Genomic DNA, 14,705 nt, shown 5'->3' with positions numbered 1-14,705 from the left:
AATTTCTTCCTTAACCAGCAATGCTACTCCCCCACCCCTTTTACATCCCCCTCTATCTCTCCTGAAGCATCTATATCCTCCAACATTCACCTGCCAATCCTCCCCTTCCTTTAACCACGTTTCTGTGATAGCCACAAATTCATATTTCCAAGTACTACTCGGTGCTCGTTAAGTTCATTTGCCTTACCTGCTATATTTCTGGCATTGAAACAAATTCACTTCAAACCACTGCGCTTGAGCAGACAGGGTGATGTTGGTGTTCTCTTATTTTTGTTCTCTATTTCCCCTTCAGTTATTACACCTTCTAAGCTAATGCTCTGGTTCCCACCCCCCAGCCATAGTAGTTTAAATCCTCCCGAGTGACTTTCGCAAACTTCCCAGTCAGGTTATTGGTGCCCCTCCAGTTTAGATACAACCCGTCCTTGTACAGGTCCCACCTGCCTCTGAAGAGATCCCAATGGTCCAGAAATCTGAAACCCTCTCTCCTGTAACGAGAGATATTGTAGGCCTCGTCAAAAAGAAAAAGGAGGCATTTGGCAGGGCTAAAAGGCTGTGAACAGACGAAGCCTGTGTGGAATATAAGGAAAGTAGGAAGGAACTTAAGCAAGGAGTCAGGAGGGCTAGAAGGGGTCACGAAAAGTCATTGGCAAATAGGGTTAAAGAAAATCCCAAGGCTTTTTACACGTACATAAAAAGCAAGAGGGTAGCCAGGGAAAGGGTTGGCCAACGGAAGGATAGGCAAGGGAATCTATGTGTGGAGCCAGAGGAAATGGGCCAGGTACTAAATGAATACTTTGCATCAGTATTCACCAAGGAGAAGGAATTGATAGATGTTGAGTCTGGAGAAGGGTGTGTAGATAGCCTGGGTCACATTGAGATCCAAAAAGACGAGGTGTTGGGCGTCTTAAAAAATATTACGGTAGATAAGTCCCCAGGGCCTGATGGGATCTACCCCAGAATACTGAAGGAGGCTGAAGAGGAAATTGCTGAGGCCTTGGCAGAAATCTTTGGATCCTCACTGTCTTCAGGTGATGTCCCGGAGGACTGGAGAATAGCCAATGTTGTTCCTCTGTTTAAGAAGGGTAGCAAAGATAATCCAGGGAACTACAGGCCGGTGAGCCTTACTTCAGTGGTAGGGAAATTACTGGAGAGAATTCTTTGAGACAGGATCTACTCCCATTTGGAAGCAAATGGACGTATTAGTGAGAGGCAGCATGGTTTTGTGAAGGGGAGGTCGTGTCTCACTAACTTGATAGAGTTATTCGAGGAGATCACAAAGATGATTGATGCAGGTAGGGCAGTGGATGTTGTCTATATGGACTTCAGTAAGGCCTTTGACAAGGTCCCCCATGGTAGACTAGAACAAAAGGTGAAGTCACACGGGATCAGGGGTGAGCTGGCAAGGTGGATACAGAACTGGCTAGGTCATAGAAGGCAGAGAGTAGCAATGGAAGGATGCTTTTCTAATTGGACGGCTGTGACAAGTGGTGTTCCACAGGGATCAGTGCTGGGACCTTTGCTGTTTGTAGTATATATAAATGATTTGGAGGAAAATGTAACTGGTCTGATTAGTAAGTTTGCAGACGACACAAAGGTTGGTGGAATTGCAGATAGCGATGAGGACGGTCAGAGGATACAGCAGGATTTAGATTGTTTGGAAATTTGGGCGGAGAGATGGCAGATGGAGTTTAATCCGGACAAATGTGAGGTAGTGCATTTTGGAAGCTCTAATGCAGGTGGGGAATACACAGTGAATGGTAGAACCCTCAAGAGTATTGAAAGTCAGCGAGACCTAGGAGTACAGGTCCACAGGTCACTGAAAGTGGCAACACAGGTGGAGAAGGTAGTCAAGAAGGCATACGGCATGCTTGCCTTCATTGGTCGGGGCATTGAGTATAAGAATTGGCAAGTCATGTTGCAGCTGTATAGAACCTTAGTTAGCCCACACTTGGAGTATAGTGTTCAATTCTGGTCGCCACACTACCAGAAGGATGTGGAGGCTTTAGAGAGGGTGCAAGAGATTTACCAGAATGTTGCCTGGTATGGAGGGCATTAGCTATGAGGAGCGGTTGAATAAACTCGGTTTGTTCTCACTGGAACGAAGGAGGTTGAGGGGCGACCTGATAGAGGTCTGCAAAATTATAAGGGGCATAGACAGAGTGGATAGTCAGAGGCTTTTCCCCGGGGTAGAGGGGTCAATTACTAGGGGGCATAGGTTTAAGGTGAGAGGGGCAAGGTTTAGAGTAGATGTACGAGGCAAGTTTTTTTACACAGAGGGTAGTGGGTGCCTGGAACTCGCTACCGGAGGAGGTGGTGGAAGCAGGGACGATAGTGACATTTAAGGGGCATCTTGACAAATACATGAATAGGATGGGAATAGAGGGATACGGACCCAGAAAGTGTAGAAGATTGTAGTTTAGTCGGGCAGCATGGTCGGCACGGGCTTGGAGGGCCGAAGGGCCTGTTACTGTGCTGTACATTTCTTTGTTCTTTGTACCACCTGGTTAGCCACATATTTAGCTGCACTATCCTCCTATTTCTAGCTTCACTGGCACAGGGAGTAATCCTGAGATTACAACTCTAGAGGTCTTGCTTTTTAGCTTACTACCTAACCCCCTGAACTGCTGCTGCAGGATGTCATTGCTCTTCCTGCCTATGTCGTTAGTTCCTATGTGTACTATGACCTCTGGTTGTTCACCCTCTCCCTTCGGAATGTTTTCTGCCCGTTCAGAGACATCCTGGACCCTGGCACCAGCGAGGCAACATACCATCCTGGAGTCTCTTTCACATCCACAGAAGCACCCATCTGTACCCTTAACTATAGAGTCCCCTATAATTATTGCTCTAGTGCTCTGTCCCACCCTGCTTAACAACAGAGCCAGCCATGGTGCCACTGCTCTAACTGCTGCTGCTCTTATCCCCTGATAGGTTATCCCCCTCCCCCAACAGTATCCAAGACAATATACTTGTCAGAGAGGGGGGCGACCACAGGGGATTCCTGCACTGACTGCCTGCCCCTTCTAGTGGTCACCCATCTATCTGCCTGCACCATGGGTGTCACCACACCATTAAAACTCCAGTCTATGACGCATTCCGTCACCTTCATGCTCATAAGTACATCGAACTGCTGCTCCATGAGGAACTGCAATTGGGTGCACCTGCTGCAGATGTAGTCGTCCGAGACACTGGAAGCATAACGGATCTCCCAGATCTCACAAGTGCAGCACTTAAACCCACTGATCAACGTTTTTATCACCAATCAAATTTTTAAAGAAAATTTATTAAACTCTTACCGTCACTATTACTGCAGATACCTGAGGTAGGTCTTTATATCATTTACCTTCCCAGGATCTTCTCTGGATCTCTCCTTGCAGACTAACACTAACAAAGCAAGAAGAAAGAAAACAAAGTGAAAAGAGAAAAAGCTCCTCCTCCCACTCTGCACCCAAACAAGATGTAACCAAAGACTATTCCTTTTTTAGCCTCCGTTCAACGCTTTGTTTGTGCTGCTGATCAGGACTTGCCCTGTGAGAAATAGTTGGCAAATGAAACACTCCATTAAGAACATAAGAAATTGGAGCAGGAATGGCCCTTTAAACCTGCTCTGACATCAATTTTTTGTCTTAACTCCACTGTCCTGCCGCTCCCCATAATCCCTTGATTTCCAGATCAAAACTCTATCTCAGCTTTAAATATGTTCAGTGATGAAGCATCCTGACTCTTCTGTGCTAGAAAATTCCAACAATTCACAACCCTTTGAGTGATGAAAATTTTCCTCATCCTCAGCCCTAAATGATCAACCCCTACCTTGAGACTGTGCCTCCTGTGTTCTGGATTCCCCAGCAAGGAGAAATAGCCTCTCACTGCCAACTCTGTTAAGCCCCTTCAGAATCTTGTGTTTCAATGAGATCACCCCTCATTCTTCTAAACTTCAGAGAGCCTAGGCCCAATTTACTCAGCCTCTCATCATTGGACAACCCCCACATCCCAGAAGCCAACCTATGCTTCACTGTACCAACGCCAAGGCAGGTATATTGTTCCTTTTTATATGGAGACCAAAAGCACAGTTCTCCAGGGGGGTATGTACCAAAGTCTTGTAGGCGTACAGCAAGATTTCCATATTCTTGTGCTCCAATTCCCTTGCAAAGTCAATTTGTCTTCCTAATTGCTTGCTGCATTTGCATGCTAACTTTGTGTTCCTTATATGAGTACACCAAAGTATCTCAACATCAGCATTTACCAATTTCATGCCTTTTTAAAATATCCTTCTTTACTATACTTATGGCCAAAGTGAATAATCACTCAGTTCCCCACATTATAATCCATTACTCTATCTGCCACCTTTCCCCCTCCACCTCACTTAACGTGTCTGTGTTGCCTTTGCAGCCCTTTTGTCCTCCTCATTGATTACATTCTCATATAGCTTTGTATTGTCAGCAAACTTAAATACATTTGAAATGAAATGAAAATGAAAATCGCTTATTGCCACGAGTAGGCTTCAATGAAGTTACTGTGAAAAGCCCCTAGTCGCCACATTCCGGCGCCTGTTCGGGGAGGCTGGTACGGGATGATCTCTTGATCTCTTCGTCTAAGCCTCATAGACCTCCTCCGGAGGTCCCCAGCATCACAGATGCCAATGTTCATCCAATACGATTCACTCCATATGAAATCAAGAAACGGCACTGGATAATGAAACGGCTAAGGGCCCTGACAATATCCCGGCAATTCTGAAGACTTGTGCTGCAGAACCTGCTGCACCTGCAGGACCAGCCAAGCTGTTCCAGTACAGCCACAACACTGGCATCTACCCGGCAATGTTGAAAGTTGCCCAGGTGTGTCCTGTACACAAGAAACAGGACAAATCCAACCCAGCCAATTACCATCCTATCAGTCTACTCTCCATCATTAGCAAAGTAATGGAAGGAGTTATCAACACTGCTATCAAGCGGCACTTACTCAGCAATAACCTGCTCACGGACGTTCAGTTTGGGTTCTGCCAGGGTCACTCGGCTCCTGACCTCATTACAGCCTTGGTTCAAACATGGACAAAAGAGCCGAATGCTAGAGGTGAGAGTGACTGCTGTTGACATCAAGGCAGCATTTGACCGAGAATGGCATCAAGGAGCCATAGTTAAACTGTAGTCAATGGGAATTGGGGTAAACTCTCTGCTGGTTGGAGCTGTACCTGGCACAAAGGAAGATGGTTGTGGTGGTCAATCATCTCATCTCCAGGACATCACTGCAGGAGTTCCTCAGTGTAGTGTCCTAGGCCCAACCATCTTCAGCTGCTTCATCAATCACCTTCCTTCCATCAAAAGGTCAGAAGTGGGGATGTTTGCAGATGACTGCACAATGTTCAGCACAATTCGTGACTCCTCAGATAATGACGCAATCTATGTCCAAATGCAGCAAGACCTGGACAATATCCAGACTTGGGCTGACAAGTGGCAAGTTACATTCACGCCACACAAGTGCCAGGCAATGACTATCTCCTACAAGAGAGGATCTAACCACCACCCCATGACATTCAATGGCATTACCATCGCTGGATCCCCCACAATCAACATCCTGGGGGATCACCATTGATCAGAAACTGAACTGGACAAGCCACATTAATACTATGGCTACCATGGCAGGTCAAAGACTAGGAATCCTACGGTGAGTAACTCACCTCCTGACCATCCAAAGCTCTGTCCACCTTGTGCAAGGCACAAGTCAGGAGTGCATTGGAATACTCTCCACTTGCCTGAATGAGTACAGCTCCAACAACTCTCAAGAAGCTTGACACCATCCAGGACAAAGCAGTCTGCTTTATTGCTCCCCCTTCCACAAACACTCAAACCCTCCACCACCGATGAACAGTGGCAGCCTTGTGTACCATTTACAAGATGCACTGCAGTAACTCACCAAGGTTCCTTAGACAACACCGCCCAAACCCATGACCACTACCATCTAGAAGGACAAGGGCAGCAGATACCTGGGAACCCCAACACCTGGAGGTTCACCTCCAAGTCACTCACCACTCTGACTTGGAAATATATCGCTGTTCCTTCACTGTCGTTGGGGCAACATCCCGGAACTCCTTCCCTAACAGCACAGTGGGTGTACCTACATCTCAAGGACTGCCAACGGTTCAAGAAGGCAACTCACCACCATCTTCTGAAGGGCAACTAGGGATGAGCAATAAATGCTGGCCTAACCAGCGACACCCACATCCTGTAAAACTGAATTTTAAAAAAATAACTGAGGCCTCAGCACTGATCCTTGCGGCAGGCACTCTGGTAGTCACAGCCTGGCAACTTGAAAATGTCTCATTTATATCTACTCTTTGCTTGTTTGTTAACCAGTCCTCTATCCATGCTAATATCTTGCCCCCTAAACATCTAAAGATTTTGTCCCCACCCATGCTAATATGCCATTGTGTTGCAACTTATCAAATTCCTTTTTGCTGGTTCCCATTTAATTACTTCACCAAAAAACTCTAATTTGTCACCTACGATTTCCCTTCTTAAATGATGTTGACTTTGTCTAATCATGCTATGATTTTCTAAGTGGATTGTTAAATCTTCCTCAATAGATTCCACCATTTTCTTGATGACTGACACCAGGCTTAACTAGTCTATAGTTTCTGTTTTCTCCCTCCCTCCTTCCTTGAATAGTGATGTTACGTTTGCTAACTTCCATCTGGGACCACTCAAAAAATCATAACTAGTGCATCCACTATCTGTGCAGGCATCTCTTTTAGGAAATATGTTATCAGGTCCTGGATATTTTAGTTCCTTGGGTTTCTCCAATACTTTTTGCACTTGTATTGATGTACTTCTTACTTATGCACATTTCCACTTAAAAGTACTCAAGACTTAGTTATATCAACAACAACAACACCCCCCCCCCCCCCCCCCCCCCCCCAATGAGACTGAAGCACAGCAAGTGACTAGAGAAATAAACAGAGGAAGGACTATGAAGGCAGGTAAATTAGAATGAATGGCTTCAGTGTTAAATGAGGTACAGAAAGAGAAATACAATTAGAAAAGGGAAAATTGGATCAAACGAGAACAGAGACAGAACGGAGAAGAACAAGTAGTAACATTGTACAATTAAAAATCTTCGTTCCATATTTCCTATCCTGAAGGAAGGTCACTTTGAGTAAGAGGTTAATTGGCAGTTATTGACAATTATCATAGACTCCTTATAGTGCTGAAGGAGCCCATTTGGCCCATTGACTCTGAACCAACCCTCTGAAAGAGCACTCCACCTAGGCCCACACCCCGCCCTATCCCCATAACCCACACATTGATCATGGCCAATCCACCTAACCTGCATATCTTTGGACACTTGAGAAGCAATTTAGCATGGCCACTCCATAGAATGCACCTGCACATCTTTGGACCATGGGAGGAAACCGGAGCACCTGGAGAAAACCCACACAGACACAGGAAGAACATGCAAACTCCACACAGTCACCCATGGCCGAATGGAACCCGAGTCCCTGACACTGTGAGGCAGCAGTGCTAACCACTGTGCCACTTTGCTAAATGGATACTTGAACTGTTTTGTAAGAGTTAACTTTCTGTGATTAGTTTAATAGACAATGTACAAGTGCAACAATTTCACAAAAGTCCAGAATGGTAAGGGCAAGATACTAATGGCAAAGTGGTACAACTCATTCCGTAATTGGCAATTTAAAAAAAATTTGGAGTACCCAATTATTTTTTTCCAATTAAGGGGCAATTTAACGTGGCCAATTCACCTACCCTGAGCATCTTTTTGGGTTGTGGGGGCAAGACCCACGCAGACATAGGGAGAATGTACAAACGCTACACGGACAGTGACCTGCAGCTGGAATCGAATCCAGGTCCTTGGCGCCGTGAAGTAGCTGTGCTAACCACTGTGCCACCCATAGTAATTGCAATTGATAGGATCTTCCTTATTACAAGTTACTGGCTGATCTGCATATTAATAACATGTTGCATTGTTCACAGTCTTTTTTGTGATTTCTAGACCATATCTGCATGCTGTTTATAAATGCTTTATTTAAACATTTGAAACTAACACAGACTGTTCTATAAACAGGAGTATGAAGCCATTTATTTAGCAAAATTGACAATAAAGATGATGTCACCACTTCAGCTGGGCAGATCAGTTTCTGCACAAGGTTAGTAATAGCTGGAAAATTGTTATATTTATTAAGATTTATTTTGTGTTAAGTAATACTACCGGTGGATATTAAATTATGTTTGGTTCATGCTGCATTCTGGAATATTCAGCAAACCTCATCTTATTAGTACCAACCTTTTGAGGCATTGTTGATTGATAAGCAACTAGGAGTGTAGGTGCTGGAGTGTAATTGGAGAACTAACATTTTGTTCTGAAACATGAGTAAATAAATAAGGTTATTTTTTCATGTTTGATATAAAGGACCAGCATTACATTGTGGTTGTTCTATTCAGAGAGGAGCCTGACAGAAAAGGGCATGCAACCGTGGCAAGACCTTCCAGAATAGTTCTTATTCGTTCTTCTTTTCAGTATTTTCCATGTACCACAGAGCAAAATGCAGGCTAACATTGGGGAAATTGGAGAGAATTTAGTTAAATTAATATATTGTCAGAATGTTGCTCATGATCTTTTCTTTCCTGTGCATTAGTGAAGCACCAAAAAGTTCCTCCAGTGAGCAGCATTCAGTTCTGAGCTTTTTCGTGAGTGCAAAGGACAGGACTGTTTAGTGTACTTGGGAGCAAATGTTCCTCTGTACATTCCCTCTGATTCCCAGAGTATTGCAGCAAATTTAAGTATGATTTTAAATGTCTCATTCTGGCTGTGAAATTATTAGTTCTAAAGTATTCTCATGTTGAATAGTACAAATCCCACCTTGCTGTTCTTTGGGATGGCCATGCTAACCTATTATTAGATTAAGTTCTTCTTTCATTACAGTATTTCCTTTAATAGCCCCCAAAAAACCTTTCTGTAGTGAATACTTTTATTTCCAGGAAGCCTTTGGTGATTAAAGCTTATACAATGCAACATAGAAGTTGTTAACCATTTGGAGTTCATCCTGGAAGCTACCTCTGCTAAGCTTGGTTTTTGAAATAAAGCACCAATATTGTTCATTTACAGCAACTGCAGTACTCCATGTTTCCTTTTTGGCCTCTTGGTGAAAATCCTCTTGTATCCTATTTCATGAAAAGAATATAAAAATCAAGCCTTGCTTAATTTCCTCCTTGAAATATGGCATTCCAGATCCAGCCTTTTGAGCTAAATCTTCTACTAGATTTTATCATTGTAAACTACTTTCCTGGTAGCTCGGATTCTGTTGGAAGCGTCCACGTATCTCAGTTGCTGTTAGTGGTGCAATCACTGAGCTGTTTTTGGAACTGTTCTAGTAATAGATATACGATCTGTGTGTAAATGCAACGCAATCTTTTCCTTTTTTAGTTGTTCTCAGGATTTGGGCGACATTGGAAAGGCCTCATTTATCACCCATCCCTAGTTGCCCTGAGAAGGTGGTGGGCCTTCTCCTTTAACCGCTGCAGTCCTTCTGATGATGGTGTTCCCACAATGGTGTTAGGTAGGGAATTTCCTAGTTCTCAGTAGCTGTTTTTTGCAGACCACGTATATCTGACATGGACATCTCAACACGAAAGATGAGTAAGATATTTGCTTGAATGCGTTCTAGATTTGCATGATTCGAGGGTAGCAAACATCACTAGCTGTATTGACATTGCTTGCCTTAATGTCATACTAAACAATATCTGGAAAACTTTTACCTGCAGTAATCTCTGTCCTTGCATTCATGCAATAATGCATGGTAACCAGCCAAGTATTTAGTTGAGGCCTGTTAGGGCTGCAAGCATTTTGTTTAGCCTCAGTCGCCTGGAATTTCTGTGGGGGTTCTTCCAGCTGCCCACTATGATACCCGTGGAAACCCTAGAGAAGTGGCTCAAATAACGGATGATTCGGAGGACCCTGTAGATATTCTAGCTCATTAAGATTTTCCCCTTTTTTAAGATGCTATTGAGTCAGATATCTGTGGTACATGGACGATGCTGTGATGAAGTGGATTTATTTACTTGTAGGGTAGTCTTTCTTGGAATGCTTACATTCTTCACCCAATCAAAATCCCATCCAGTCAGCACCCCTGAAACTTTGATTCTACATAATTGCTGCTTCCTCAGAGGGGACAAAAAGTTGATGTCTCAACCTACTGGACATGCTTTTTTGCAAGACAGAAAAAAAATTATATTTGCAAATCTGAAGATCATAGACATCAAAATCTTGGTTATGACATCCTGTCCCCTGTTATCAATCTGAACACCCTTTGTATATGATCCTATAAATGACCCACAAGCAGGAAAATATTTTGATATTCTCTGTGTCCACATATTAAATTAATGTTCCAGCAGCGATACGAATAACTTTCTGTATTGTCTTTTCGAAGTGGGTACATCTTCTCCCTTTCTGTGAAGCAATTAGTAATGTGGTAAAATGCTCAAGTTTTCAACAATTCTCATGCTTTTGTTCAATGTCATTGATTTTGTCAAAACTAAAGCCTGTAAGGAATCAGCTGGGCTTTCACTTTGGGATACAGTAGTTATTTTTGCTTTTAGTGCCTATCAGTGCAATATGTATCAATGTACAAAGTATTTCTGAGTGTCCATTGCACTAGGTTGCACCTTGTGCAGATGAGAGACACAGGCCAGATGCAATACATGAATATTCAATTTAGAAGATAGTTAATACCAAAATGGATTTTGTTTTGAAGAACATGCCATTTTGATTCCGCTTTCCTGTCAGTGCCTCAAATGATAAAGGCAGATGGATGGTCTAATTATTGGCCAGCATGCAGGACAAAAATCTATCCTTAAAATACGACACAAAATGGGCAACGATCCTTGAAGAAAGCCTTCTTTGTGTGTAGACACTGGCGAGTACTAACCTCTTTTTCGCTCCTTCATGTGATGTGGTCTTCTGTGGCAAGGGCAACATTTATTGCATATCCCAAATTTTCCTTGTAGAGTTTTTAGAGAGCCACTGCCACCATGAATTGTTGCAGTCTGTGTTGAGAAGCTACTCCCATGGTGTTGTCCAAAGATGATGCAGGAAGGGCGGTCTAATTCCATGCCACCTTGATGTGTGACTTGGAGGGGACCTTGTCCTTCTAGATGGTAGACGCTGCAGATCTGTGAGTTAAAATGAAAAGGAGCAGGAGAACACCTCGAGAAGACAGAACCTGCGAATAGTGGACCTACCTGAAGGAGTGGAAGGTGTGAGTGCCACGAGGTACGTCTCGAGGATGCTGGCGGGACTGGTGGCAGAAGGGGTGCTAGATAAGGCACCTGAAGAGGACCGAGCGCATAGGTCTCCGAGGCAAAAGCCTAGAGTTGGGGAGCCGCCGCTGGCGGTGATCATGAGACTCCATAAATGTGTGGAGAAAGAGAAAAGTCTACGGTGGGCCACGGAGAAGCGTAGCTGCGACTGGGAAGGAAATAACATCCGGATTTATCAGGACATCGGAGCCGAGTTGGCAAAACGGCGGGCAGTTTTCAACAAGGCCAAGGCGGTGCTGTACCGGCGGCAGATCAGGTTTGGGGTGCTCTACCCGGCGAAATTATGGGTGACGTTCGGAGGCTAGGAGTATTATTTCGAGACCCCAGAAGCGGCCGAAGACCTCATTAAGGAGCATAAACTGGGGGAGAGCTGAGTGGACAATGCTTGGGAACCGGGGTGTTGGCACTATGTAATGATCAGGAGCATGTTTGAAGTGGGTGTAGGGATTGGGGGATTTTCACCTTTTTTTTGTGGGGGGGGTGGGGTTCTGTTCAATGTTGAGATTGTAAGGAGTTGTAGGGGTGAAAAGTTTTTGTGGGGATGGATGCTCCCATTCCCCCCTCCTGTTTTATGGGACTGTTTGTGTTTAACATTTATTTGTTTGCTTTTGGAGAAGGATACCTGGAGTTCAGGAGAAGTCCTTGTTTGGGTGGAGGAGGGTAAGACCAGCAGGAGGCCTTCTTTGAGCTGAGGAGTGTGGGGGGGGGGGGAGGTCATTAGGATGTGCCTTTGGGCAGGGGCAGCCGCACTAGCAGGTTATGCTGGTGAACGGAAGTGAGGTGGTGGGGGAGAAGGCCAAGAGGGGTGGCCGGGAAGAGGGGGGGGAGAAAGAAAAGCGGGGGGGGGGGGGGGGGGTTCTCGCGACGCGGCAGGGTGTGAGAGATGACATGGTCAAGGGCGAAGAAAGGGGCATTTGGGATGGGCTAGGTACAGAGTGGAATTAAAAGGGCAGGAGTTAAGTGGGGAAGATGACGGACGGTAGAGGGGACTCTCGCTCCTCTTGTGCAAGGATGAGCCTGATACAGTTTAAGGTGGTGCATAGGGACACGGGTGAGAATGAGTGGGTTCTTTCAGGGGGTAGCAGATGAGTGTGAAAGGTGTGGGTGGGGGCCAGCGAATCATGCGCACATGTTTTGGATTGTGAAAAATTGGGAAGATTCTGGCCGGGAGTGTTCGCGGTCTTAACCAGGGTAGTGGGGGAGGGAGTGGACCCGGACACTTTGGTGGCGATATTTGGGTTTTCAAAGAAGCCGGAGCTCATGGAGAGGAGGAAAGCCGGTGTCTTGGCCTTCGCCTCTCTGATTGCACGGCGACGAATTTTGCTGGAGTAGCGGTCAACATCGCCAGTGGGGGTAGCAGCTTGGTGGGTGACCTGTATGACTTCCTGCAGTTAGAGAAGATAAAGTATGAGTTAAGGGGCTCAGCAAGGGAGTTTGAGTTTGAGAAAAGGTGGGGGATGTTTGTCACCGTGTTTGAGGAGCTGTTCGTCGCAGGCGGGTGGGGGTGGAATAGAGAAAAATCTGTACAAGCTGTATAGATGATTGTTGGCAAGAATGTTTCCCGGGGTGTTTATTTGCTGTAACCTACTTTGATACAAGTTTGAATAAAATGTGTTTAAATGAGTTGAGTGAATTTTTAAAGTAATGGAGGTACCAGTCAATTGGTTTGCATTGGCCTGGATGATATCTAGTTTGTGTTGTTGGGGCTGGATTCTTCCAGATAAGTTTGAGAGTATCCCAACACACTTCTGTCTTGTGGGTCTTCGAGCCATTTATGTTGGTTATCAAAGTTGTCTACCTGGACTCTAGGAATGAAAAAAGCTAAGAATTCAATCGCCTCTTGATGCCATATCAGATCCACAGTGATTATACACACTGAGGGGTTATCTTCAATGAATGGCATTATTTGGGAGCTGAGAGAACATCACTTAATCCTGGCCGGTGTTAATTAAAATGAGTTTCCAGAGGCCATTCACCATTTGGAAGATTTGTCTTGCCACCTTCTGACCATCCTAACGGAACGGAATTCATTAGAATGGACTGCCTTTAGAAAACATACAGAGATGGGTTCAAAGGGTTTTGCCCTTTCTCTGTTGAGCCTCTTCAGATGTGGCCATTCAACAAAAGAAAACCTTTAGCACAAAGACCCATATTTAAGAATGGTTGCAAACAGCTGGAACCATGGGAAATGGTGGATGCTGTCTCCATATACTCTTGGCAAAGTTAAGGATCATTTTAAAGCACTTGCAGTTAAATATGGTTCACCGTGTCAGGATTTTTAAAAGACGACAAGGCTAAAATAAGAACCGAATGCTGGAAATGCCAAGCAAGTCGGGCAACATCTGTGGTGGAGGAGATAAAAAGCAGAGGGCTGCCAAAATCATTCAGAAATGTTAATTCTGTTTCTTTCCAGGGATGCTGCTTAACCTGAGTATTTCCAGTGTTTTCTGTCTTTATATTATATAGTTAAGATATTTAATGCAGAACTACTCTTGTTTTTCTATGATCTGCATTTATTGTTGCCCTTCAAAGATTTAGTAATCACATTTTGTTTTGCTTAGGAACCTTGAAAAGAATGCTGGAAGATGATGATGATATTTCAAATATGCAGGTGGCTGCAGCCCAGGATGGGTAACCTGTAACTATCCCATTACTTATAATGGACATGATTGCTGAACTGTATTAAGCAAAATGAATAAAAGGATGAAAAGTTATTGGATATTTAAGATTATGAATACTAAAAACCTACATGGCAAAGTTTACTTTCTTTCCATTTCTTAACTCTGTCTTGCTACTTCTGAGGAAGTGAACAGAGAACTTGCCCTTGCATACGAAAGCAACCTGGAGCACTAGAATCTTTTATGAAAATATTATACTGATTTAATTCTGACCAGGAACAGCACAACACATTTTTGATGGATTTTCAAGTCTTCATATGCTAATTATTTTACGTTTTTACCAATTACAGTTTTGACAGTTAGTAAGTATGCATGTGCTAAGACATTGATGCACTTTTGATACTTGAATTTTGATTGTATGTGAGTTTGATAGGGAAATAATGCACTGTGTGCTTGGTGTCAAACCCATACATGCAATTTGTTACAAAGTGTTAATCTTTGAGTGTAATTTATTAAAACTTTTAATAAAAGAAGTTTTCTGATTAAATGAGAACTCTGTTTCCTGTATGTATCCACTTATTAAATGCTAATGGATATAGTGCCTCATTTTATTCAGTTTTGTTAAATACAGATTGTAGATCAGCAGAATGTGTTCAAACCACTGCGAGCATCAGGCTTACTTCAGTCTTGGCTAACTCCTTCAATAATTTAAGATAATTTTCTGAAACATGCACGTTGCACCTTTTTCGTGCCATGGTATAAA

The 14,705-nt window shown here is 43.9% G+C and overlaps 1 protein-coding gene across 5 annotated transcripts in view; it reads left to right on the top strand.

Moving 5' to 3' along the window:
• styx (serine/threonine/tyrosine interacting protein) overlaps positions 1 to 14,489 on the top strand; it is a 49,915-nt gene extending 35,426 nt beyond the window's left edge. For 2 of the 5 annotated variants that reach the window (XM_072489735.1, XM_072489737.1), the window contains exons 10-13: positions 3,349 to 3,456; positions 8,074 to 8,155; positions 9,433 to 9,565; positions 13,886 to 14,489. In XM_072489735.1, the coding sequence (XP_072345836.1) occupies positions 3,349 to 3,456; positions 8,074 to 8,155; positions 9,433 to 9,521 (279 nt within the window). In that variant the 3' untranslated portion in view covers positions 9,522 to 9,565; positions 13,886 to 14,489. The remainder of the gene's footprint in view (positions 1 to 3,348; positions 3,457 to 8,073; positions 8,156 to 9,432; positions 9,566 to 13,885) is intronic. The other 3 variants (XM_072489738.1, XM_072489736.1, XM_072489739.1) reach the window with 3 other exon arrangements.
• The last annotated feature ends 216 nt before the right edge of the window (positions 14,490 to 14,705 follow it).

The sequence above is a fragment of the Scyliorhinus torazame genome, chromosome 2 (genome assembly GCF_047496885.1).
Source record: "Scyliorhinus torazame isolate Kashiwa2021f chromosome 2, sScyTor2.1, whole genome shotgun sequence".
NCBI classification, from domain to species: Eukaryota; Metazoa; Chordata; class Chondrichthyes; order Carcharhiniformes; family Scyliorhinidae; genus Scyliorhinus; species Scyliorhinus torazame.
This window is presented reverse-complemented; position numbering and strand designations above follow the sequence as displayed.